Source organism: Crocuta crocuta, unplaced genomic scaffold (genome assembly GCF_008692635.1).
Source record: "Crocuta crocuta isolate KB4526 unplaced genomic scaffold, BGI_CrCroc_1.0 scaffold323, whole genome shotgun sequence".
In the NCBI taxonomy this organism is placed as follows: Eukaryota; Metazoa; Chordata; class Mammalia; order Carnivora; family Hyaenidae; genus Crocuta; species Crocuta crocuta.
This window is the reverse complement of record NW_027536465.1, coordinates 1,835,427-1,863,372: the sequence shown is the minus strand read 5'-3', so window position 1 is coordinate 1,863,372 and position 27,946 is coordinate 1,835,427. Positions and strand designations below refer to the sequence as shown.

The 27,946-nt window shown below is 43.4% G+C and overlaps 1 protein-coding gene across 1 annotated transcript; it reads left to right on the top strand.

The window, feature by feature from the left end:
- On the top strand, positions 1 to 27,457 carry PATL1 (PAT1 homolog 1, processing body mRNA decay factor). The gene is made up of 20 exons (XM_077748815.1): positions 1 to 23; positions 134 to 185; positions 889 to 1,000; positions 7,924 to 8,141; positions 8,434 to 8,514; positions 9,137 to 9,331; positions 10,269 to 10,370; positions 10,826 to 10,915; positions 11,135 to 11,352; positions 13,087 to 13,176; positions 15,459 to 15,639; positions 16,445 to 16,568; positions 17,010 to 17,107; positions 17,610 to 17,669; positions 18,635 to 18,783; positions 20,051 to 20,210; positions 24,015 to 24,170; positions 26,105 to 26,196; positions 26,297 to 26,446; positions 26,762 to 27,457. The coding sequence occupies exons 1-20, from the start codon at positions 1 to 3 to the stop codon at positions 26,781 to 26,783; spliced, it is 2,373 nt and encodes a 790-aa protein (XP_077604941.1). The 3' UTR covers positions 26,784 to 27,457.
- The last annotated feature ends 489 nt before the right edge of the window (positions 27,458 to 27,946 follow it).

The window sequence follows — 27,946 nt, the reverse complement described above, 5'->3', positions numbered from 1 at the left end:
ATGGAGAGAGATGATGAGATGCGGTAGGCAGAGTTGCCAGAAGAAAACTTGGAAAATAGGTCTGTTGAAAACTGTAATGGAGGGGGGAAGTACTGAAAAGGGAACAGACCTACATTGTTCTGGTAATATCTAGCATTGTGGAGCAATTCGCAGCCAAATCTTTGCCTCATTTAATCCTCACTGAGGTATTATCCCTGTGTTACCACCCAGAGACTAACACAGAGCCTGAGATGCAATAGGTACTTCAGAGGTATGTCATGAATTAACTAGAACATGACTTGCCCAAGTTTGCACCACTTGTAAGAATGGAGCCAGAACTTGAACTCACCCTGTCACAGCTTTTCCAGAGTTCACTTGATTGGGGTTGAAAATTTAGCTTTCTGTTTTATCGCCAGAGTTTGGGCCTACAGAAAACAGGATGGAAAATGAACAGAAAGCTTTAAAAAGGGCATAATAAAATACAGTTGAAAATTTGACAGGAATATGGGAAACATACTTTTTGAAAAATCGAAATACATATATATTGAAAATATATATATAACTCAAGCAAAATAGTAATAAAGTGATTTTCAGCTTTCATTGCTATTCTAACCAGTGATGTGAAGAAAGTTGGGGGCCTAATTCCTTCATTGTGTGAAGAAATACTGTTACTAGGATTCTTGATGGAGAAATGGAGTGTTTGGGCCAAGAGAAACTGAAAGAAGATACTGGCATCTTCCACTGTCAGGGAAACTGAGCACAGAAAAAAATGCTGTCTTTACAAGAGGTCATAATGAAGCTATTCTGATGATGGGGAAGATAAAACGAGCATTCTTTTAAATGACTTTTTCAAAGTTTTATTCGTGAGTGTGAACACATGAATAGCTAATCTCTTTTCTCTTTTTTTAGTCTTTAGAGGATTGTCCTCTGGATGAAGATGAAGATGCATTTCAGGGCTTGGGAGAGGAAGATGAAGAGATTGATCAATTCAATGATGATACGTTCGGGTCAGGTGCAGTTGGTAAGTGACATCTTGTTCTTATAATGTCATCTTGGTCTCTTTCTATTTTCAGATGTTCTCTTTTTTTTAAGTGCTTTATCTTAGGGAGAGTAACTGCCTTCACAAATTTGGCAAAATATTCTTTTCTTGGTCTCAGAATAGTTCAGTCCTCACCGGAAGCATCTACCCCACTCCCTGGGCCTCTTTTTTCCTCATATATAAAACCAGGTGTTCTTTGAGCCTTGACCCTTCCAGCTACATTACCTACAGCTCTAGGTTGATGCTGTAAGGAATGCAAATGGTTAGACAGGTAGACATTTTATAAAGATTTAAAATAATCCTAGAAGAAGGAAACTTTTATTTGAAACATGCAACTTTTGGAAAACTAGTAAACTAAGAGAAAACTTGGACTTGAGTGTGTATGTTTTAAAATTCATGGGCCACCTGGGTGGCTCAATGGTTAGACGTCCAACTCTTGATTTCGGCTCACGTCATGATCTCGCATTTCATGGGTTCAGTCCCCTCATCGGTCTCTGTGCTGGCAGTGCGTGGCCTTCTTGGGATTCTGTCTTCCCTCTCCCTCCTCCCCCTCCCTCCTCTGTCTTTCTTTCTCTTTCTGCCCCTCCCATGGCTACTCTCTCTCAAAATAAGGATATGAGCTTTAAAAAATAAAATAAAATTCAGTTAACCAATGGTATATTGCATGACCCTGCTAGTGCCTTGTAGTATCTTCAGTAAAATAGAAAGCATTTTATTTCAAGAATTGTGGTAATAGGAAGTCTTCATAAGTTAGCAAAGTGCTGTGCACAGATGAAATTTTCCCATCCCTGGGTATGAACACTTATCCTAGGAATTGGAAAAGGGTAAAAAATTAAAGAGCCAAACTAAATTTAATATGACTCAGAGTTATAATTACTAAAATGGGAGACTTAGTGAGCACGCTTACAATGATAAAGTTCGAGAATTAGAGATCCTAGAGCAAGTGTACTAATAAAACAATAGGTACGAGTCCATACAAATATTTTTACTTTAACTGTTGGTGTTGAAAAGTAGCAATAACTGTATCTGTTGGGAGGTGTAACTATGTGTGATTTCTTTGGAATCAGCATTTCTGTCGATGCAACAAACATTCAAAGTTGAGTAGCAAGAGGAAATTATGCAATAGTGACTAATCTGAAGATGTTGAATGTCAAAAACAAATACGAGATCTTAGAGGTGTGATAGTGGTTACTCATTCTGCAGTGACCTCAGCAGCTTGAGTTGATGAGAACTTAGACTAAGTGGAATTAACTGGCAAAAATAACAAAGTTTGCTCTTGTTAGTCAAGACTTAAAAGATTCCGTAGAGATTTACAACTGCCACTTTTGGGAGCAACACGAGAAGTGTTTAAGGTTGAAGGAAGACTGATTACAGAAGGAAACCAAAGAGCATTAGGATTATGACTATAGTTAGGAGAAGAGATAGGCCCAGAGAATGACATGATCAAAGCTGCTCTTCTCTCTCCATGGAGATCGCCGGGGAAGAGATGTAGAATAGAATTGCAAATGGACTGATGGGAATCGCAAATTGTATTTGGAAGTTTCTTTAGCATATAACCTATAGAATACAATGGAAGCTACAAACACTGGGTGCTTGTTTCTAGAACTCCTTTTCTCTTAAAGTATTGTACTGAATGTTACCATTTTCTAGCAGATTCCTCACTATTAAATGAAATTGACGGACTCGATTAACAGCTGTTATATTAGGATGAAACAGCATAGTACTATGCCCTCACTTTTGAACCCAGACAGAAGAGAAATAATCTTGCCTCTTCTCATTGACTTCCAGTGTGCTATGGACAATCTTTTTCTACTTCTGTGTTCCTCACAAGTTGGGGAAAGTATTTCCTTAAAAGGATGTTGGAGTGTGCAGAACTGTGTTTTGTATGATGGAAAAAAAGAAAAGTACACACATGTTGAAAAAGCCCCTGGGTTACAGTAAAAGAACAGGTAGTAAAAAGTAAAGGCAGTGAAATAGCATATGGTTTGCCCAGTTTGTACACAAAGACATAAGTGATTAAGAAAGACTTCTCTTGTTCAACAAAGTTTATAATGGAAAAGAGAGTTCTAGGGGTGCCTCAGTCAGTTTAGCGTCCAACTATTGACTTTGGCTCAGGTCATGATCTGACAGTTTGTAACCCAGACCCCCACCCATCAGGCTCTCCAGTGACAGCACAGAGCCTGCTTGGGATTCTGTCTCTCCGTTTCTCTCTGCCCCTCCCCTGCATACGCGCACTCGCGCTCTCTTTCTCTCTCTCTCTCTCAAAATAATCATTAAAAGAAATGGAAATTTCCAAGTATGAGCTCTCTCCTTTGGGAATATAATATACTTGATATAAAGTTAAAATCATAATTCTTCATGATATTTTGATATAAATGTTACACAGATTTATAAAAAAAAATTGCTAACTCAACCTGTGATTTGTTTAATACACCTGTACAGATGGTATAAAGAATTTAAGCCAGGAGGGGCACCTCTGTGGCTCAGTCAGTTAAACGTCCAGCTTCACCTCAGGTCATGATCTCATGGCTCATGGGTTCGAACCCCACTTCAGGCTATGTGCTGACAGCTCAAAGCTTGGAGCCTGTTTTGGATTCTGTGTCTCTTTCTCTCTGCCCCTCTCCTGTTCTCTCTCTCTCTCTCAAAAATAAATAAAATTTTTTTAAAAAATTAAGAATTTAAACCAGGAGGTAAAATGTCAGACCTCTGACATATGTTATGGGTTGATAGTTTTTAACTCAAGGAGTGAGTGTCTTGAATAACACTTGTCAGTACAGTAGTTATTTTAAGTCACTGGCTGCAGATGCTCTGATGTCACCTTTCCTTAAGAAACTAGTCCTTGTCTTCTGCATGGAAAAATGTTTACATCATCTTAAAGCAGTAAATAGCCACAGTAATCTTAACTCATTCTCTAAAAATAAAAGTTGACACGAAGTGATTATTATCTGCTAAGCACCACTCTAAATGTTGTGTATATGTTATTAATTCTCACAAGAACCTTGTGAGGTAGATACTATTATTATCCTCATTTGAACAAATGAGGAAGCAAAGTGTGAGAGAGGTTAAGTAACTATAAATACAATCTGTAAACTACCAGCTATGTTTAAAGTTGGTGAGGAATCTTTGGGAATCTCCTGCCTCCACTTGGAAGGGCTCCCCATTCTTTCCACTTCCCTTTAATTGATAGCTGTTATAATCTTTAGGGACTTAGGTTGCCTTAACATTAACTCATTTGTACTTCCTTTTCATTTTGTTTTTATCCAAAAATATTCCTGAGACAGCAGCCCGGAATTCAGTAACCCACATCCGGGTATAGATTAATTAATTAGTTAACAGAAAACAGATACTTCTTTTTTCTTCATTGCTCTGGTATTCTTTTGCCCAGCCTTTATCATTCTGACCATTGTGGATTGAGTACAAGCATTGGCATATCTACGTAACTTTATTTTTAGGTCATTTGAAAAAGATACAAGCGAGGTATCCTCTCCTAGTAAAGGGCATGTGATCACTTGACATATTGCTTCACAGGAGTTTTCACAAGAGCAAGGAAAACCCGGAATGAAGATGACAGTATTCTGTGGCCTAGAACCCTTTGTTTACATGTTTGAAACAGTGACAGTCCATTCACAACAAAGCCATTTTCATAGAATACAGCTGCTTAACCAGTGTTTTTCAAATGTGTTATTAAGGACAGATGAACTGCTCATCTCTGGTAGGAGCTAGTCAGCTTAGTCAAGATGAGCATGGCCAGTGGTAAACGAAAACAATTCAGGTTAGAATTCTTCTGCATTAGGATCCATCTGCTAACAAATTAGCATCTTAAATTGGGGAAATAAATTTTTTTTTTTTTAAAATCCCCTAATTCAGGATTACACAGAGTCCCCATTTTTTGGCATCAGTGAGTTAGTAGCATTGCAGAAAACAATGCTTGAAAAACTTGCTCGGCTCACTCTTCCTTAGCAAAGATGACACAAATATTGGTGTCACAACTGATTTTTAACTACACTCATCTTTAGGAAAATTTTTCCAGGTAACTGATAATTTAAATTAATACTGTAATTTTCACGGAAAGTGAATTTTTTTCTTTACCCCAAGTAGTACATTCAGATATACCGCCGTGCCCAAAGACTAGACAGCGGTTCTGATCATACGTCTGGAAGTCTCCTTCCCTTGCTTTCTGGGTCACTAGTGTTAGGTGATCTGTTGTTATGTAGTAAAAATAGCAAATTTTAAATGCTTATAATCTGACCCCACAAGGGACTTTGCCTACTTAGTAAATATTTGCATAAGATGTTAAGATCTGTATAATACTCATTAGGGTATTAATCATTACATTGAAAATTTGCAAATAATCAATTTTTCATCAGTAAGAGATCAATTAAATTAGTATATCAATAGAACAGAATCTTACACAGGTGTTAAAAAGAATGAGGTAATATTATCAGTAGTTGTATGCATGTTTGTGTGCATGAAAAGTTGTACCAGATGTATTATTGCTTAAATACAAAGAAACAAAGGGCGCCTGGGTGTCTCAGTTGATTAAGCATCCGACTTCAGCTCAGGTCATAATCTCACGGCTTGTAAGTTTGGGCCCGGCATCCAGCTCTTTCCTGGCAGCTCAGCCTGGAGCCTGCTTGGGATTCTGTGTCTCCCTCTCTTTCTCTGTCCCTCCCCCTGCTCATGCAGTGTCTGTCTGTCTGTCTCTCTCTCTCTCTCTCTCTCAGAAATAAATATTAACAAAACTTTTTTAATAAAAATAATAAAAAGAAACAAGTTAAACCTTATAGTTTGCATTTAAAAAACTTAACATACCTGTAGAATTCTGGGGAGCTCTCAAAGTTACATATTTGTGTGATGTTTGAAGTTTTGTGTTTTTTTGTTTTGTTTCGTTTTTTGATCTTTGAGACAGAGACAGAATGTAAGCAGGGGAGGGTCAGAGAGAGAGAGACAGAATCTGAAGCAGGCTCCAGGCTCTGAGCTGTCAACACAGAGCCTGATGTGGGGCTCGAACTCACAGACTGCAAGATCATGACCTGAGCCGAAGTCAGACACCTAACCAACTGAGCCACCCAGGCGCCCCGATGTTTAAATTTTTTAATAAACATGTATTTTCTTTATAAGAAGAGAAAAAAAAAAGATAATTTTAACAAGTTATATGTGAGCCCCTCAGAAAATTGTCAGTAAATCTAAGGCTTTTTTTTTTAACTGGCTACCATTTATTATACTCTTAGTGTATATCAGGCACCTTTTTTTTTCCCTTGTTATGTTGCCTCCAGGTCTTCCTTCCCTCTTTCTCTAATGAGGTATAAAGAAAAACCATGTGGAAGGATTGCCATTGAGGACACTTGGAGAATTCTGTGTTTCTAATGTTCGTTATAAAGAGAATTACCTGTTACCCTTTCTGATGAATTTTATGGGACATAAAGAACAAACCTAAAGTAATGAAATATACACGAATACGTAGGGTTTTTGTGAGTTTGGAAGTTTAGAGGAGGTAAAGGCAGCATTAGAACGAAAAGATTTAGGGAAAGCTTCTGCGAGGAAGAGGAAGATAACCTGAAAGTGAATACTGAAAAGAGCATAATAGTGAATAGAGCTTTTATGATGGAAACGGAATGGAGGAATGAGATTGAGGAGCACTGGAGACGGAGTGCTGGAAACAGGGTCTGGTTATAGAAGCTGATGAAGGGTTCTGCAAATTTGTGTGTGCTGCAGCAGGACTCAAAAATAATGTTGTGTCAGCATAAAAAGTGAGAAGCCAGCCTGGTGCCAGCACTGCAGACTGCAGAGTCGCGTACAGGGACGGCAGACACATTGTTAGGGTGGGAGAGGACAGGACCCAGGGCACTGTCACCTTTTCCCTGACGTATACAGTAGTCACCTGGCAGGCCTCCAGGCTTCCAATATTTCCACTCCTTTCCCCGCCCCCCTCCAGCATCCTCACTGTATTCTCAGTACAACAGCCNCCCCCCCCCCCCCGCCGCCATTTCCATCAGAGAGATCCCAAAGGCCCAGAAGGAGCTCCCTCCTGCTGCCTATCTGGCCTCGTTTTTTGTTCTCTGTTCTTTCCCCTTGATCATTGTAATCAAAACACAGTCCTTGCTGTCTTTCAGAATCATCAGTCACTTATCTCAAGCCCTTAGTACAGGCTGTACCTCTGTCTGGAACGCTCTTCTGCCAGATGTCCGTATGGCTAACTACCTTACCCTTGAATCTTTGCCCAGACGTCACCCTCGCAATGAGAAGTATCTGTGACCACCCTATTTAAAGTTTTCAACATGCTGCTTCTCCTCTATCCTCCTATAGGGCTTCATCTTCTGATACAGTGTCTAATGTACTTAATCAATACATCTATTGTCTGTCTTGTCTCATCCCTGCTTGAAGGAGTGCTGCAGGAGGGCTGGGTCTTTGTTTTATACACTGATCTGTCCCATGTGCTTAAACCATACCTAACCACATTAATAGGTGCTCAACGAATATAAATCAAATGAAATGAATGGATTTGGGAGCTTGTAAAGAGGATGGCAGTTATAATCTAAAAGAAAGTGTATGTTAATGCAGTGAGTCTTACGTTTCCTTTTTTACTTGAATCTCAAAACCAGCAGGTTGCCATGTACGGATCTATCACCAGTTTAGAAATTGTTTTCAGAGTAGAGTTTGGATGCCATCGATAAAGTATTAAGCTGTTACTCTGAGTGCTTGAACTTTGTTCCTGGTATGGTGTTGCTTGTCCTCAGTGAAAAGCCCACTTTCACGTACCTTTCAGTTAAAACCTTGGTTCATGTCTCTAAGTGGAAATTTACTATCTTCTGAAGTTAGAGTTGTGTGTTTGGTTCCCAGAAGAATTTCATTAAACTTTTTAGTCCCAGTATGAACTGTATTTCCTTCTTGTGATTTCCTTCTAGATGATGACTGGCAGGAAGCACACGAGCGCCTGGCTGAATTGGAAGAGAAGCTTCCAGCAGCAGTTAATGAGCAAACGGGCAATGGAGAAAGGGATGAGATGGACTTGCTGGGTGACCATGAGGAGAATCTGGCAGAAAGACTCAGTAAGATGGTGATTGAAAATGAACTAGAAGATCCAGCTATCATGAGGGCAGTGCAGACCAGGCCAGTCCTGCAAGTGAGTATGTTACTCTGATTTGAGAACTATAGCAGACTGGTGATTGAGGTGAAGTATTGAGCTTTGCCGTTTTGTTTCCTCCCGAGAGACTTCCTGTACCGTAGAAAATTGGTAATATAGTTCCTGATGGTAGCAGTTGAAGGTAGAGAATAATGTATATTCTGGAACACTATAATCTCGTATCCTCAAGCAGTTGAGAATCTCTTGGAGCCTTGTTCACCAAAAGCAGCTAAATGTCCCAGAAAGCCCCCACCATTCCAGACTTTATGTATGTGTTTTCCTTTTTTGGTAGCCCCAACCAGGGAGTCTCAATTCCAGCATCTGGGATGGATCTGAAGTTCTGAGGCGAATCCGGGGACCACTGCTAGCTCAGGTAGTAAGCACTTTGTCTTTACACGAATTCCCAGCATTTGCAGATCTCAGGTTGGCGCCCGTTGTCACCCTTTGCTTACCGAAACACTTCCAGATGAGTGTCACATGCCCCTATGACGCAGAGTGCTCAGCCTAGCGCTCAGAGCCGCCTGTGTTGATCATACACTTCCTCAGCCTCCGTGGCCATGCGCACTTCGCCATGCTTTAATTTGAAAAGGTTGAAAGGGAGCCATCAGAACTCAAATTTGTTAGCTTGCAATTCGAATTACTTCAGTCATTTCTAGGCAGAACTGTGGGAATGGAGAACAGATCAGCGTTTGTCAGTGGTTGGGGGTGGTGGGAGGGGTAACCAGGGGACAACACAACAGAAGTGGGGGTGACAGAACTGCCCTGTTCCGTGATTGTGGTGGCAGATCCACGACTCCGTGCATTCTCAAAAGGCTGTGTACGTGCATTCAGAGGGCTGTGTACCAAAGAGTGAGTGTTACTGGATGTGAAATAGAAATAAAACTTAAAAATAATTTCTCAAGATGCTTTTGGCATTTATATGGATTATTAAAACATTTTAAATTGGCCAGGAGCTAATTTTCTCTCTCTTTTTTTTAAACTATTTCCTCAATTAGGAAATGCCTACAGTGTCTGTATTAGAATATGCCCTGCCTCAGAGGCCCCCACAGGGCCCAGAAGATGATCGGGACCTTTCTGAGCGTGCCTTGCCGCGGCGGTCCACATCACCTGTCATCGGGAGCCCTCCCGTCAGAGCCGTCCCCATAGGCACCCCACCTAAGCAGATGGCTGTACCCAGCTTCAGCCAACAGGTACCTCTCATCAACAGGCACTCAGCCCAGGATATTGGGAAATCTGGGCAAAATTATTTGGGAAATTGGCGATGCCGGGAGGAGGGTGGACGTTTGGGGTAGGCATTAGAGTAGAAAGAGAAATAGCCAATTAGAGGAGAAGTTAGCACAAACAAGAGACACATTCCCTCATGCCCTTTCCTGATGCTGGTCCTGGTGCTGCTGCCTCTTAAGTGGGGGAGAAAAAAGGTAGTTAAGCACATTTAGCGTAAATATCCTTTTCAGAGTGTTTTGCTGGCTGCCCAAAACATTGGCAGAGAGGTAACTGAAAGCTGGGGGGAGTGGGAACACACAGCATTGTCCACATCCCTTTTTACCTTTAAGATATCCCTGCTTTCCCTAGAGCCTGTGCAGTCCTGTTCCATAGACTTTCCTCCACCTGAAACCAGCAGCTGAAAAGGAAGGCCAATTTGGAAGGTATGGGGGGAGGGTGGTGTTGGTATGGCCTAGTTAGGCTCAGTAGCCTATGAAATGGTGGAGTCACAATGTATCACAAAAGAGCTGAGCATGGCGGCCATATCACAGGGGCTTCAGAATAGGACTTAGTTAATCCTCCAGCTTTCTTATCATTCCTTCTCCCTCGCTGCTACCAAAATATATCTTCTTGCAGAGAATTTGCAAGTCCGAATATCTGCTGGTACCTCCCTCAGATAGCATGGAAGGGTGGGGATAACTGGAGAATTAGCTAAATCGTCTTCAGTTGCAAGTGGCACGTTGCTTGATGTTTACGAGAGGAAGTAACCAGAGGTTCTTCTGTGAACCCCCAGCCATAGCGATTTGCTTAGAAGTAGGGCTTTGCATTAAGTTCGCGTGTCTACCAGTACTTGAGGGGAGGGGGTGTCGGCGGAGGAAAAACTGACTTCATTGAGTGTAGTTGTGTATATGTTTGTCCTGATAGATCCTGTGCCCGAAGCCTGTCCATGTCCGGCCCCCGATGCCACCGCGCTATCCTGCTCCCTACAGTGAGAGGGCGTCCCCAAACCAGCTCTGCACTGTCCCGGTATGTCACTCTACAGCCTCATGAGAGCACATGTAGTTTCTGAATGCTGCTCGTATACAGACAGCTCCTAAATCAGGTGCACTTTTCATGACCTCCGTGCTTGAATTTCTAGATTTTACGGTGCCCAGGGCAGAAGACATGGTTTATCATGTTCAGTTGTTTCCCTACTGGAGCTTTTTTGTGTCTTTAAAAATCCAAACTCGGCCTGGTCATCTTGTTTTCTGCTGTTTCAGTCCCCATCCTACTACTTCCTTTTTCAGATTACATGAGTGTCATGCTTCCTGATTTCTAGCACTCCTCTCTTCTGTGTTCCTTCCATGGGCAGCTTGACTATACAGTTGGAGCATTTTTATATCCAAGTTTATTCGGCATTCATACCGAATTCTCTGTTACATCGATTCACCATTTTCGAAGAATGTATATAACTTTTTGTCCTTTTTTTCCCTCCCTCGTAGAACTCTTCCCTGCTGGGTCACCCTTTCCCTCCTAGTGTCCCTCCTGTCCTCAGCCCCCTCCAGAGAGCACAGCTTCTGGGAGGAGCACAGGTAAGCCTGTGATTAGCCCAGCTCACAAAGAGCTCGCTTCCTTTCCTGACCTTCCCTAGACCATGTCCCTCTTTGCCGTTAATCAGTCTCCACTGCCTCTCGATTTTTCCTACACTTTTTTCAAACAAAGTTACTGATGGAAACAGTATTCACTTTTCTGTGGGTAAAAGCAAGAGGACTTGCTGATGAACTAAATCTGAGATCTTGTCCCCTTTCTAGCTGCCGCCTGGACGGATGTCTCCCAGCCAGTTCGCACGGGTTCCTGGATTCGTTGGCAGCCCGCTTGCCGCAATGAATCCCAAGTTGCTGCAAGGGCGAGTGGGGCAGGTGCTGCCCCCAGCGCCAGGCTTCCGGGCCTTCTTTAGTGCCGCACCCCCTGCCGCGCCGCCTCCCCAGCAGCACTCCCCCGGCCCGGGGCCTCACCTGCAGAACCTAAGGTGTGCACACACAGGCCGCTCTTTACCTGTCGTCCTTTTCGAGGCTCAGTGTTACAATACAGAGGCCTCGTGATGTTTGCGAGGGGTGGGTTTTGAGATGGTCTTGGATCCTTAACTCACCAAACACAGAAATGCTTGACAGCCTCGAGGCATCCTTCCAAATTAGCGTTTCGCTAAAGTCACATGCTTCCTGTGTATATTTGCACATTGCTGGTTAATCGCCTCTTTTATTTCTTCTAACCTCTTTTAGGTCTCACTTTATATCCATTTTACAAACACAGACAGGCACAAAGTGTCTCTGGCTTAACAGGAATCACCGTATGTTAAAGAACAGACACAGATGCTGGGGACTAGCTTGGTTGCTCACTTCTGCTCTGGTTTTAGAACAGGGGTTCAAGTTCCGGCTTCTAGTGAAATTCTGTTTTATTGTATACCATATCATATCAGATGCCTCAGAGAAAGAGAGCCTGGAAGATACACACACACAAAAATGTATGTACATGTAAAATATATACGTATATGTATATCTTTATAAAGAAAAGATTTATTTTAAGAAATGGCTAAGGAGATCCGTAGAGCAGGCCAACAGAGTGGAAATTGAGAGAAGAGTTGAATTTGCAGTTGAGTCTGAAATTTGTAGGACAGGCTGGCAGATTAAAAACTCAGGCAGTACACTATATGTTAACTAGCTTGGATTTAAATACAGTTAAAAAATTAAAAAACAAAAACTCAGGCAGGATTTCTGGGTTCCAGTCTTGAGGCAAAGTTCCTTCTTGTCTGGGAAACACCAATTTTTGCTCTTAATGCCTCTGTAGATTAAGGCAAGACCCACCCATATTTCCAAAGATCATCTTTTTTCTTAATTAAAGTTTTTAAATGTTTGTTTATTTTGAGGGAGAGTGTGTGAGCAGGGGAGGGGAAGAGAGACAGGGAGTGAGAGAGAAACCCAAGCCGGCTCCACACTGCCAGTTCAGAGCCCAACATGGCTGCTCAGCCCACAGAACCATGAGATTGCGATCTGAGCCGAAATCAAGAATCAGACCTGAGCCACCCAGACACCCCCTCTTAATTAATTTTCTTAATCACATCTGCAAAATACCTTCACAGCAACATCTCGATTAGTGTTTGACAAAAAAACAACTGGGTACCATAGCCTATTGCCAAGTTGATGTAAATTGGCAGTCTCACATATTTTCTTTTTTCTTTTTTTTTTTTTTGCAACAATTATTTATTTTGGTGTGGGATGCTAGGGTTTTTAAAAATTGTTTGTTAATTTTATTTAGTCTTTAACTTACATCTAAGTTAATTAGCATATCGTGCAGTGATGATTTCAGGAGTACATTCCAGTGATTCATCACCTATATTTAACACCCAGTGCTCATCCCAACAAGTGTCTTCCTTAATCACACATATATTTTCAGTGTCTCACCCAAATAGTTTAAACTAAGCACGTTAAATCTTTTAAGAGCCTTTTGTTAACCAGAGGGAAAAGAATAGTTACACTGCTTTGCTGCTAATTCACTCACATTTTATGATCCTCTTCTTAGGAGTTGAGAATCAGTCTCTGTAGAAGACATGTAAAATACAAGTGTCTTTTGCTTCTGAAAGATCTGAGAATAGACTTGAACATTCCCTTGGGTGAACATCTATGAAGTTATCCTGTACTGACAACACTCTCTAAAATTTCAAGTCTCCAGAACAACAGAATTGAAAACCTTTCCCTTTTTTCCTCAGATCTCAGGCCCCAATGTTTAGACCAGACACAACTCACCTCCATCCACAGCACCGTCGGCTCTTGCATCAGCGACAGCAGCAGAACAGAAAGTACGTACTCCTCCTGCTCCCTTGTGGTTTCTTACCTCAGCTTTTAGTTTTGACATTGCTACTAATTTTTTGTTTTTACTTTATTAATTTTAGAGAGAACGAGTGGGGGAGGGAAAGAGGGAGAGAGAGAATCCCATGCAAACTCTCCACTTCCAGCTTCAGAGCCCAATGTGGAGCTTAAACCCACAAACCATGAGATCATGACCTGAGCCGAAGTTGATCCCTTACCCAACTGAGCCATCCAGGCGTCCCCATCAGAAATGCAATTTAGATCTGATTTTTTTTTTTTTTTAGTCATTTTATACTCCTTACCAAGTTCTTACCATACTCTTTACCTTCTGTTTATAATCTCAGTTCAGAGGCAACTTTGAAATCTAATGGCTAGCCTTAACTTCAGTCTTCACTCAGCAAATAAAATGTGTATTGATATAGGCAGCCCTGGCTGTGTAGCAGCCCCTGTGGTAGTTTTTGGGGCTTAAAAGAAGAACAGGACGTGTCAAAGCCCTGCCTTCATAGCCATGATGCTCTGTGATCATTCAGATACAGAAAATAAGAAAAGTAAACATAGCTTTGAGGTTTCTTTAACCTTTGGTATTACGGTTCTGCATGTGTAATTCCTTTTCACTTTTCAAGGAACTCTAGAAGACTGTTTGCAAGGGAAAAAATAGAGGCTCTTAAAATAAGACACAAAAAGGGCATACCTTAAAGGAAAAGATTAATATATTTGACTGTTAAAATATGAAACTTGTAGTGCCTGTAGTTAACAATATGGTTTTACATACTTGAGTATTTGTTAAGAGGGTGGATCTCATTCATGTGGAATATCTTACCACCAAAAAAAAAACCACTGTGGGACGTCCAGAAACCCTCGTGGGTGTTGGATACATCTGTTACCTCACGCATGGTGATGTAGAAAGAGTTCGCACGAGGCCAAACATACAGAATTGTAGACATTAATTTTGTGCAGTTCTTTATCAGTCATACCTTAGTAAAGCTGATATGATTTCACTATTATGTGGAACTTAAACAAAACAAACGAAGAGAGGAGAAAAAGAGGCAGACTCTAAACTCTAGAAAACAAACTGGTGGTGCCCAGAAGGGAGGTGGGCGGGGGGCCAGGGAAATAGAGGATGGGGGTTAAGGAGAGCACTTGTCATGACGAGCACTGAGTAATGTGTGGAACTGTTGAATGTCGTTATTTGACACCTGAAACTCAAAAAAAAAAAAAAAAAAGATTTCAAGCTTGCCTGTAATGAAAATATAGATTAAGATTAGATGACATCATCTGACAAGCAAGATTTGAAAGGTGTCAACACTGTCACTGTTGGCAAGAATATTGGTTTCATAGCCTCTTGGGAGAGAATTTGAGAGTAGATAATAAGGTTGAAAATGTGGATACACCACAACCTCGCAGTCCTCCTCTTTGGTGGATAGCTGGGTGTGCTGTCGACATGGATGAATATGAAAAGCCTGATGTCGAAGACGCAACGTGTCCAGTACCATTTATGTAAAACTTAAAGGCACACGGAATAATACTGTGTAAAATTTCAAGGTGGACACACATGTAGTAAGTCTTAAAAACATTTCCGGGAGAGCGCATACCACCATCGGGCTGCTGCTCCCTCTGGGAAGGGAGTGAAGCTGGAAACTAGGGTGCAGACGGGGTGCAAGAGGGCCTTCTGCTGCAGGTGCGGTGACGGGACGTTACTTAAGTGTCCTGTGTACAACTCCGCAGAGCTGCTTCATTAGAACTAAGCACAGTCCCCTTTTGAAGCAGGAGAGGCTCTCAGTATTCACTAAAAGGTTTCTATATATCCAGATTTGGGCAAATAAATTTTTTTTTCCACTGAATCTTAGTGTTGGATAAAAGAATGTTTATTGTGAGCTTCTCTTTACGTTTGGAGTGTTTCATGATTTCCAGCAAGTTAAAAAAGAAGTGTATAGACTGGGGGTCAAATGGGCCTGTGTTCGCATCTCTTTGGCCTCAGTTTGTTGTCTTCAGTGGAGAAAATAAAACTGCCCACCTCTTCGGGTTCTTGTTGGGCTTAAGCAGAAGTCCACGGGTGAGAGTGCTTATTCCCACATGGTGAGGCACTCCGATCTCAGTTCTTTCTGTGTGTGTCACATAGCTCTTCTCAGATTCTGTCAAGATTCAGCTCTTCTTCTTTTTCAACCAAAGCAAACTGGAATATTTTTTTTACCTGGACTGGTTTGTTCCTGTATTATTATGAGGCCCAGGGAATGCCCCGACTTGGAGTGAATGTGCCCTGTTTGTTTTCCAGTCAGCATCGGAGTCTCAATGGTGCGGGAGATAGAGGAAGTCACCGGAGCAGCCATCAGGACCATCTCCGAAAGGACCCCTATGCCAACCTCATGCTGCAGCGAGAGAAGGACTGGGTCTCCAAAATCCAGATGATGCAGCTGCAGAGCACTGACCCCTATCTGGATGACTTCTATTACCAGGTAAGTGACCATTCTGTCCCTCCCGCTGGAGAAGGCAAGTGTGGAAGTATTGGTAGACTTCAGTACTGACAGATTTTTCGTTGGAGGTGGTTTTCAGGTGGTTAGGAACTAACCACATTCTGTCCTCTTCAAGCGGGAGAGCCTCTCACTATTCACTAAAAGGTTTCTGTATGTGCTTTTAACTTCTTACAGAGGCTCTCAGACCAAAGTATTGAAATAGTTCTTCAGTTAAAAATAGTCTGGACGCCTGGATGGCTCAGTCGATTAAGCATACGACTTTTTTTTTTCAATATTTGTTTATTTTTGAGATGGGGGAGAGCAGAGAGAGAGGGAAACAGGATCCCCAGCAGGCTCTATGCGGACAACAGAGATCCCGACGTGGGGCTTGAATCCAATAACCGTGAGATCATGACCTGAGCTGAAGTCAAATGCACAACCGACCCAGGAGCCTGTAAGCATCTTGATTTCAGCTTAGGTCATGATCCCAGGGTTGTGGGAACGAGACCCACATGGGGCTCTGTGCTGAGTTTGGAGCCTGCTTAGATCTCTCTCTCCTGGTCTGCTCCCCNACATTTATTAAAAAAAAAAAAAGATCTTGGTAGTCTAAAGATACTTCCATTGATAATTGCTTTTCTGAGGGCTGGGATTTTTTGAGAAGTAAACATCTAGCAGTCTAGCAAGAATGAAAGATCAGTACATTTAAAGAGTTCAAGCTGTTGACCGCCCCTGGCATGATTATGTAGCGATAGAGAGCAGCCGTGCTCTGGGCTTACGTTGCAACTGAAATCACTTTCTCATATGGTAGAATTACTTTGAAAAACTGGAGAAACTGTCAGCTGCTGAAGACGTGCAAGGTGAAGGCCCTAAAAAGGAGCGCACCAAGCTCATCACCCCTCAGGTGGCCAAGCTGGAGCACGCCTATAAGCCAGGTAGGTCCTTGTCCCTCGGGCCGTGCTGGAAGATCTTTGGCATGCTGCTGGCATGCTGCCGACACACTGAAACGTAAACAGCCGTGCAGACGGCTAGATAGAGGTGTTTGGAACTCATTCGTAAAGGCCTGTTGTCCCGACGTGCAGAGGGCAGGCTTTTCTGCAGCACAGCCTGTTTCAGCAGGTGCGCTTCTCGGTCCTCTAGGACTGGAGACTCCGTAACTTTTAAAAACGTGTTATGATCTCTGGTATCCCAATAATAAAGGGGAAATACTTGAGATTTTTATTATTACTGTAACCCTGGAATGGGAAAAGATAAATTTTAATAAGAGATGGCGTTAGATAATGTAGGTTTTTGTACTGAATTGTTAGGCGGTGAGGAAAGACCAGTGGCCCACCTGCATCGCTCGCTCACTTTTTGGAAATGTTCTGTCCTTGCAGTGCAGTTCGAGGGCTCTCTGGGAAAGCTCACGGTCTCTAGTGTGAATAATCCCCGAAAGATGATCGATGCCGTTGTCACCTCTCGGAGTGAGGATGATGTAAGTATCAGCAGAATTGTGCGGGTCATCACCACTGCTCTGGGGGTCACTGGGGAATGGGGTCGGTTGTTGTCTAACTGGCAGCATCCCACTGGGCATGGCCAGGCCGTCTGGGTCCTGCACACAGGCTGAGAGACCCTAACACCTTCACCTCCAAGGCAGCCGGGCAGGCCGAGGGGCAGGAGTCTTTAAACTGGGTAACTGGCTGCAAACATCAGCTGTCTATTGCAGTTTTTACAATTACCGTTTTCTGTGTGCGCTTAAGATTTTCCTGTGATTATCTTCTTTACTGTATCCTACCATTACCTTTTGCCCATCTGTAAATTCAGTCTAGTCATTTGTGTGGATTAATTCTTTTAGTACTATGATCTTTGTCCAGTTAGTGTTGTTTCAGATTATTAACCTTCTTAGTGTTAGGTTTCTGTTACAGTATGTCCACACTTAAGAAATTATCTTTAACAGAAGTAAACAGTTCACACTGAATAGTCTTTCCTTTTTGTAGGAGACAAAAGAAAAACAGGTTCGGGACAAGAGACGAAAAACCCTTGTCATAATTGAGAAAGTAAGTTTTAGAATCTGTTGTTGTTCTAAGTTTCAAATAAGGAACTGTCAAATGTATGTGTTCGCAAGAAATGAAAAGTAGGCAGTAGGTGTTCTGTAATTTCAGTTAGTGAATCTGTTTTCCTACACGCCTGCTGTATACCCCAGCACACTAGAAAAGAGTGTGCTGCACCTCACAGAAAGAACACTGCAGTCACAGTCAGAAGTACCCAGCCTCTGTCCACGCTGTTCAGTTAACCTTCTAAGAAAATGGGAATAAGTATTAAGGTTCCACCTGTGAATGTAGTTAATTAAGCCAGTTCACATGTATTTACTGGGTACCCCCTGTATGCTGGGCACTGTGCTGAGTGCTAAGAGCAGTGTAGAACCTTGTAGGCAATTAATTCGTAAGGCATACATACCCTGTTGCAAGGCCGTGGCGTAACTGGTCTGCGGATCACGTCTTCTCCATTTCTAACTGAGCCTGTGATTTGAGGCAGGCTGCTTACCCTCTCTGTGCTGTGGTCATTTTCCTCATCTGTAAAAACAGAGATGATAATCGTCTGTCTCTCACTGGGCTGTGGAGAGTATTTGGTGAATGAGTACATGCAAAGTGCCTAGCACAGTGCCTGGTACCCAGTAGTAAAATGATTGCTATGTTTATAAATTTGAGACATCACTGAGAGCAGTGATAAACATCATTTGTGTTAGAATGCTATTCTTGCTGTAACATTTGCAAAGTGTGTAATCATTCACTGTCATTACCTCCTGGGTTAGAGGTCAAGAAAGGACAACAGACAGGGAGGAATTCTTTAAGTTTTTCACTATGTTTTTCTGGATTTTAAAGAGCACCTTTTCTCCTCTCAGTCTCACTACAGTTAGTTTTCCCTCTTCTGTCTTTACCTGGGGGTCCTAAACCGTGAAGTTGTTTACCTAATACTCTGATCCTGACCCAGTGTGCTGTGGCCTGCTTTGTATCTCACTCAGACCTATAGTTTACTCCTTGATGTGGAGGATTATGAAAGGCGGTACCTCCTAAGTCTAGAAGAAGAGCGACCTGCCCTGGCAGATGACAGAAAACACAAAATCTGTAGCATGTATGACAACTTAAGGGGGAAGTTGCCTGGACAAGAGAGGTAAGAATTGAACACTTGGCGGGACACGTGCAGCCAGCTGGCGCCCTCACTCGGCTGACCTCAGTTATCCACATTTCTGTCTTTTGGCTGAACTTCCTTACCATCTCAGGAAGCTCAGAGTCTGTCCTTCTAGCCATATGCCATGTCATATAAAGCATTTCACAGTCCTTCCCAGCCAGGAAAAGAATAATCTCTTTATTCTGGGTTCATATATTCAACATCTGCTTATTCACTATCTGCTGGGCACCGGCGACACAGCGGGGACTGTGGTTTGGTTTCTGTGCTTGAGTCTATGATTTGTACTTGTTTTATGCTTTATTTTAGCATGTTCAGCCTTGTAATTCTCCTATATTATCTTTTCTACCGAGATGAAAAGTATAGACATTTATATTATACTTTCTCGCGATTTCCATAGAATACACATACGCTGTGAAAGCCAATCAGTCTTCCAGTGAGGACTAAGCCCCTTAATATATCTTTTTATCTGTATCTGTCTCTCCTGCCCAGGATCTTGCTAACGCTGAATGTTCTCTAAACCTAAGTGTTTATTTGATGAATGCGAGAGGACTCTGTCCTGATAACTCCATTCCCTTTGCTCACTGAAGTTAATTGATGGTTCTTCTAAGCCAGGACGTACACAAACCAGAACATAAGAATAAGCACTTTCTTTTCAACACACCTTTCTGGAGTCGTGTTGACAAGCAACTGGTTGAATAAACGTGGGTTTGTCCGTAGTTGGGAATGTTAGGTGCCATCAAATTGATGTAATTGAAGTGTATTTATTGACGTGGAAAAATGTCACAATTTGTTGAGTGAAAAAAGTTAAGAAAGCTGTATGAATTCTGTGGACTCATTTTTTAATGAAAAAAATATACAGCAAAAAGTTTCTTTAAAAATGATAACAGCAGTAATAAAGTTCACTCTGAAATGAATATTTTTATATTCTTTTTGCTTACGTAGGTTTTCCGATTTTGCTTTTACCATGTTATGTGTATAGTTACATGAAACGTAAAGGAAATGAATGCTTGTAGTTTGACCAAGTTTTTTTAATGTACGTTTGTGAAGTGATGATCTACGCTGTGAAACTTGAAAAATTACTTTTTACCATATGGTTGAGCGCTGGAGAAGTAATTCTCACTATTTTGTGGCACAGGTCGTTATAGGGTGAAAACGAGTACAGTGTATTTGTTCAGTAACATGTAGGCAGAGAAGAATGATGTCTTGCACTGTTCTTGCTGACCTAAGTTAGCATTTCCTTCCCCTGCAGGCCAAGTGATGACCACTTTGTACAGATCATGTGTATCCGGAAAGGGAAGAGAATGGTTGCCCGTATTCTTCCTTTCCTCTCCACAGAGCAAGCAGCTGACATTCTCATGACAACAGCCAGGAATCTCCCTTTCCTTATCAAGAAGGATGCACAGGATGAGGTGATGATCCCCCATGTGGGACTTCTTTCCTCTGGGTCTTCGTAGTTGATCAGAGTTCTAGAATCCAAATTGCTTTTCCTCCCCTCTCCCCTTTTCTGTAGTTTTGTCTAACCTTGGGCAGTAGGATTTATTTAAAGCAAAACTTTACTGCAGGCCTGTATTTTTAATCCCACTTTTGCTCCAGCAGACCAAGTTCCTAAACTGAGGAAAACAATAATTCTATTTAATTTGACACAGTTGCAGAGCTGTGCCGTGTATCAGGATTTCTTGGGAAGGAGATAATTCAGATCTACTCCAAACACACTGAACCAGAATTTACAGAGGAAAGATCAGGGCTTTTGTATCTATAACACGAGTCTCCAGGTGAATCTGATGCTCATGAAAACTTGCAACTTGTGGTCTTGGTGATTTTGCGGGATGTAAAGTACCACTCATCGGGCTGTTATCAAGACTTAACGTTCAGCTGTGGACTTAGTTGAATAGTATCCCACAGGAATCAAGCCAGCACTGGTAACTTATAATTGTCATGATCTAAACTAGGCTAGAATTTGCGGTGCCTGGGTGGCTCAGTCAGTTATGCATCCGACTTCAGCTCAGGTCATGATCTCGTGGTTCATGGGTTCGAGCTCCGCGTCAGACTCTGTGCTGACAGCTCGGAACCTAGAGCTTGCTTCAGATTCTGTCTCCTCTCTCTGCCCTTCCCCCACTCACACTGTCTCTCTTACTCAAAAAAATGAGCAAATATTTTTAAAAAATTTAAACTAGGCTGGAATTTGAAACATGGTTTTGAAGGTTATAACTTAACTCCTGGTAAGAATTGCTCTTTGCTTATCTTTGTTGTAACACTTGAAAGATCAGCAATTTTTAGAACAGTCTTAAGTTCAGAGCAAGCAGTTGATAAGGATAACATAAAGGACAATTATTACTAAGTGTGAGGTTCAGAATGTTAGAATTTATGAGTGAGCCTGTTAAAATAGACTGTGAGTTGATGAATAACAATCTGGTGATGGTCCGCAGAAAATGTGATGCCAGGATACCCTGTAAGTGGTATGGCCTGGAAGACTTGAAAATTACTTCTTCTGAAATAATTACTCCTTCTGAGTTGAAAAATTTCTTCTGAAGTTGTAGCACCTGCAGAAGAAATTAATGCAAAGTGGAGCCTTCATCGTTAGGAAAAGTGAAGTGGGATAAGACAAAACATTTTTTAGGGATTTCAAGAACGAAAAATGGATTGGAGTAAAGTTTAAGGATTTGAGGTTTAGCCTCGAAAACCGAAGTAGGACTGAAAGCAACAGCTCCCTTGACAGCATGTAGATTGTTCTAGGCCATGAAGCGAGCACTCAGTCTTAGAGAAATTCCTCAGGGGAAACAAGTTTGGGAGAGCTTTATTCATTCCGCAAATATGTATTGAACACCTCTCTGTACCAGGTGCTATTTTAGGTCCCAGAAATTTAGCATCTGGAGCTAGGTCCTGAGAGCTAGGAATTCGAAGATGCTTGCCTGAGTGGAGGTACCTGCTAATGAGGAAAACTTGGTTAACTGCAGAGGCTGAGTTTTCACCTGTATGCATTAAAGAGTCATAGACCACTTCTCCAGATACCATTTCTTGAAGTAATAACTAGCAGGTCTGAGGCATAAAATATACAAGGTAATCCTGGAATATCTTGTGCCAGAAAGTAAGGAAGCTAAATGATTACTGGGGTCCCCTGTAAAATTGAACACACCAAACTGAAGGGGCTCTGGTTGTCCAAAAATGGGATAATTTGCATCAGAAAGAAAAATTAGAGCAATGGATTAAAATATATTACATATTTTAATGAGTTCATAATGATGCCAGAAAATATATTAATCACCTTCAGAGATTGCTAGGCCATCAAGAACTCATTATTCTGAAAATGGGTAAATTTCAAAAGACAGTGAAACCTTTATCCTGCCTTGCCGTCCAAGTCTCATGGTGACTAGAAAGTTGATAACAGAAAGTTCTTCATAGAAGAATTTCAGCTAATAAATGCAAACGAAATGATAAAATCAGCAAATCACCCCTTTTCCACCCCTAATAACACAGTCAGGCTGGAGAGTGGAGCCTGCTGGTGCAAGAGGCGTCAGGTAACAGGTAGATGGGGAACTTTACTGTGGTTGGGACTGCAGACCCCTGACCGCTGAGCGGGACCACCACACATGGTGCTTCTTGACATGACGGAGGAGAAAGCATACTGCTTCTTGCCCTCCCCTCAGAGAACTTAAATCTGATTTAATCAAACCTATTATTCTAGCCATCGGGGTTTTTGGTTTTGGTTTTTTTGGTTTTTTTTGAAAGACAGATGCTAGTAGAAGCTGTTTGTTAAGTGACCTCACGGAGGTGCAAATAGCTAAATCCAAAGTATGGGACAGATGACCCTGTTTCTTCAACAGCTAAACAGAAGAAAAGGAAACAAGCAGTGGGCACAGGACCTATTCACAGATTTCTTTTCTTTTTTTTGAGTGAGCACAAGTGAGAGAGGGGGCATGGAGCCCGATGCAGGGTTCAAACTCCAGAACCTGTGAGATCATGACCTGAGCCAAAATCAGTGATTAGACACTCAACCAACGGAACCACTCAGATGTGGCCCCCCATTCACAGATTTTAAAAGCCTTACCAGCCAGATACAAAGTCTGGGTCTTGTTGGAATTACGATTAGAATAAGTCATCTGCTAAAAGACATTTTTGAGACAAGCAGAGAAATTTGACTTTGGAGGAGATGTAATTTTGTTAGGTGTCACATACAGCAAGAGATCTTGTTAGAGATTCAAACTAGAGTGTTTAGGGATGAAACGATTTAGATTTAATAAGATTGGCAGGATGTCAATGATTTAATTATTGTTGAAGCTGGGTGATGAGTACATAGGCTTCATCATACACTTGTTCACACTTTTATGTATGATTAAAACTGCTTTCATTGTTAAAGCTTTGTTTATATAGACTAATAGATCATAAATAGACTACTTTTGAACGCCAGCCTTGAATGCTGTCTGAAGTAATACCGGCCATCATTTTTTATGCTGTGAGCCCTGAGTGCTAGGAGCACCCTTGATCTCTGTGCCTGTGTTAGAACCTAGGTCTGTTGGTAGCACTGTATTTTTACTTTCCAGTCTGGGCCTCGGGGCTGAAAGGAGGGAAGGACTTGCAGGCTAGAATTCAATGGGCTTGGATTCTGGTTCTTTCTGTTAGCTATGTCACTCTGAACACCAAGCTCCTTTTCATTTAGCTTGTCTGATCTCTGAAAATTGGATTATCATTTCTCCATTTCCTCACTGAGCTTTTATAAAGATCAAACAGGACCCAGTGAAGTCTGAAAGTACTTCTGGGTAGTTCTGAGGACTCGAGATTTGCCTGTGTCAGCGTGCTCCCCACGGTACAATGAAAGTGCCCATGTACCCGCGACTCCCCGCTCAGCCTTAGATCCCTGAAGGTCTGTCCTGTTTACCATCTCGTTTTAACCCAGGTGCCTGACACACTGTACGCATTTCAGTGTTTGTAGAGTGAATTAAAATACTAATGTCTCATCATGAATCTTGCTGTTTGAGAAGTGATTTTACACCCTCGGTTCACACAAGTCATGTTTCCTGTGCAAATCGGGTTTTAAAAAGTTCCCGGTAGACACCTCCGAACCCATTGTTAAGACCTGGTAGTACCTGCTAGACCCGCCAGCCCTTTTTTGTTACAACTTGCCTGAGGCCCTTAGTGCACATCTGAGCACCCGCTCCTGTCCGTGCCCACGGATGCCGCACTTGCCAGGATGTCATGCTTTTCTCTGTTTTTTGTAGGTGCTGCCATGCTTACTGAGTCCCTTCTCCCTCCTGCTCTATCACCTTCCGTCAGTGACTGTCACCAGCCTTCTGCAACAGCTAATGAACCTACCTCAGAGCGCGGCCGCGCCGGCGCCCTCTAACCCTCACCTCGCTGCTGTGCTCCAGAACAAGGTGCCCGAGCCCTCCTGGGTCCCTGAACTTGCCAGCCTTCTAGATTTGAGTTGTAGGTACAACTAAGGGCTGCTGTGGCCGTGGCAGCTTATAGAAGAAAGGCTTCTTTCAGTCAGGAGTTACATTGAGATCCTAGTGACAGAGGCGAGAAAGAACGATGGTCTCAACAAAGTGCGGTTTTCTGTATCTCACGTGGAACAGCTCTGGGGTGGCGTCCACGCTGTCCTCAGGGACACAGGCTCCTTCACCTTCTCTGCAGCCTTAGCAGTGGCTGCCGTGCTCGTGACCCTTGGGCTCCATGCTGGTTGTTGAATTAAAGGTTCCACTTTGCATCAGGAAGAGAGGTGTGTGCAGAGGGGCCAAACGGTGGATATTTACTGTCTGTCTGCCTTGCTTGGACCTGTTCCAGGAGTTCTAACCCAACAGCCTCAGTGGCCAGGTTCTACTCATACCTGCCATACGTCATTGCAGTGAAGGCTGGAAAACCTCTTTCAGTTCACAGCCGTGTGACCTCAGATAAAATGGGGGTTCTCACATGAAGATGAGAACGTACTGGGTTGGTAATCCGCACTCTTGGTCAGGAGGCTAAATAGTAGAACCTCCCGTTGCATATTTCATTTACATCAGTTTGACGATCCAGAGACGTGCGGGGGAAGCCTAACATAGAGGATGCGAGCTCTCAGCAGGTTTCCATTCCTTGCCTGCCATTTTCTAGACTTGTGATGCCAAACAGATGATTACACTTTGCTGAGCCCATTTCCTGATCTGGAAGTGGAGGTGATGAGGTCAACTCCAGAGATACCCTGTTACTCAGATGAGCGCACCGCTGTGACCTTCAGTGTCCTGCCTTTCCACGGTGGGCGCGTGTGCTAGCAGAGAGAGAGGGAGGGAGAGAGTCGAGACCTCTATCCCCCTAGCACCTAAAAACCCACCAAAGTGTGACTGAGGGCAGAACATCCAAGGCCAAGTGGACACAGTGCTCCGGGGGCCAGAAGATGGGCGTTATGGGCCTTGCACGTTATTTGGTTTATGAATTTTAACATTGATAAAGGCGATGGAAGATGGTGAGGTCAGACAAGAGATGATCTGTGTAGCCCAGTGTTGTCCTCTGTGAGGTAAACACAGAAAGCTGGGGTTCCCTTCAGATCCGTTGCAGCTACGACTCCTGCACTTAACCTCGTCCCCTCGTCCCCATTGTATTTCGTTCTGTGCCCCTTCAGACTGCACGTGTCCTGCTCTTACTGCCCCCCGGATAAAACAAATCTAACGAAACAGATCTTTAATCTCTAAGGCCTGTTGCTAAATTAGATATGTGGATATATCATGTATCCTTTTTCTGTGTTTAATGTCTTGTCTAAGCTTTATGTGTCCAGTGTGTGTTTCCTTGGTTAAGGAAAGTTTTTAAGGAGATTTAAGGAAATCTCTTCATATCCTGATCATTTCAGTTACCTTTCTTTGTACATTTTCCCACCAGTCTTAACATCTTTTTTCTTAATTCAAAATCTCTTCATCTATTTAGTGTTTTCCTTTACCTTTTCTGTGACCTTTAATTTTCTGTATCTAAGTTTGTCTTTGATTTTCTTTTTTAATCCATTTCTGTTTTGGCAAACAGGAGAAAATCTAACCGGCGTATTATCCGTGCAGGGAAACAGTAGCTTCTCCTCGCATGGTGGGGTGGGCAAGCAGAGAGGGGGCTCAGTGCTGGGCTCCTGGACGCGCCCTCCCCCGGAAGTGCCTGTTGCTGCTCTGCCGGAAGCAGAGTAGGAGGACTCGGCCCCCCCTGGTCTTGGTTGTCTGCCGTTTGCCCCGTTTTGCAGCACGGCGGTGGGGTCCCTTGGTCTGGTGCTGTTCCCCATCTAGTACCGGGACCCCTGCGGTGGTGGTGGAGGCCTGGATGTGGTGCTGAGTTTGAGTGCCTCTGTCTCCTCTTGCAGTTTGGCCTGTCACTGCTCCTCGTCATCCTGAGCCGTGGGGAAGACCTCCAGAGTTCAGACCCTGCTTCAGAATCCACACACGGCAGCCAGTGGTCAGTGGGGACTGGGTTTCCCCTCTCCTGGTCTTTGGGAATAATCTTCCGTTGTTTTTCGCATATGGTCCTTATCAGTTCTTACCGGTTTACCTTTCAGGACAGAGGTGATGTTCATGGCGACCCGAGAACTCCTGCGGATTCCCCAAGCAGCCCTGGCCAAGCCAATCTCTATACCCACGAACCTGGTGTCCCTCTTTTCTCGCTATGTTGACCGACAGAAACTGAACTTGCTGGAGACAAAGCTGCAGTAAGTTTGAAACAGGAGAGCTCCACATCTCGCTACAGCTGGCACTTTAGAAGTCACGAGGAGGAGGTCAGGGGCCTGAGCCTGAATGTAGTGGAAGACGGTAGAGACTCGTATCAAATCTCTAAGCATCTGCCAGATAGCAGGCCCCGAGCCCGGAGCAGCGGCACCCTCAGAGCTCACTAACTAAGGCTAGAGAGAGGTTGTGGGGGTTCTGTTACGAGAATTCTAACAAGGGTGTGACTTTGATGCAAATGATTGCCTTCTGTTTTAACTCATTTACACAAGTTTCCTTTCTCTCTTTCTTTATACCCATAGGCTAGTTCAGGGGATACGATAAAAGATCTCCACATGTGTCCTGTACCTCCTTTTGGCTGCCACCTGCACTGCCACCATCACAAGGGAGTGGTTTTTAATGAGGGAGGGAAGGTAGCTTATTCCCCAAAGCGTCTTGTGGGACCGATTCCCATTTGCAGGGGTCGTCTCTGAATGCCAGGGACTCCCCGCTGCTCTGTGAAAGCTGGCTGGCTGCCACTTCTGCTGGGTTCTTCTTCCCGTCTGTGTTGCAGTTCTGCATGTCCTGCCCTCCCTCGGGTCCTCTCAGTTTTGCATTTTCTTTGCCCTAGAGACACAAATAGGATCTCTCCCTTTGTCCCAGCACCACTGCTCCGGGTCAGAGTAGACTGTAGCCTTCCAAGGGCTTCCTTCCCTCGTCCTGTTAAAGTCTTCTCTCGTTGCCCCGTATTAACACGACTGTAGGAGAACCAATTAAGTAGAAACCGATATAGACAGATGCGCGCACATCCCTCTCCACGCGCTCGTGTGGGCTCCAGGGGAGCCTTGAAGAACGAGTTTTAGACGGAGAAATATGTAGTTGACACGTTCCTCCTCTAAAAACAAAGCAGCTGATGTATTTTTAATCTGTTTCTAGTCCATTCTGTAATTAATTTGGTGGGTTCTACTTGTTTTAATATAAACGCAGGGTATGGAGCACGTTAATAAAGTCAGAGCTCTGAATNGTGTCTGTCCACCGCAGTGAAACCGCACACGGTTAAGCCCTTTACCCACCTCGGCGGCGGCACCTGGGACCTGTCCCCTCCACGACCCGAAAGCTTGCCCCCAACGAACCGGACGAGGGCCTGCCTCCACAGCGTAGCGTTTGCACACTCGCTCTGTCTTCCTGACACAATGTCAGTAGGCCATGCTCTCCGTTCCCTCTCCCCGCCTGCGTCGGCGTCATGCGCGGCAACCTCCCGTGGCAGCCACGGAAGCAGGGTTCGGCCCACCCCGCCCTGCAGGCCCCTCTACGCCACAGACCCGCCATCCCTCCCCTTTCCCCCAGGCCTCTGGGGGCCTGGCTGCGCGTCCCGCAGGGACAGCCGGCCGTGTCCTGTGCACCTGGCCCCGTCCTGCATGGCAGCCACGCAGGATGAGGGGTTTGATCCCGAGTGATTACAGCCTTCAAGACCATCAAATCAGAGTCCGTTTCTCATGACGTCCTGA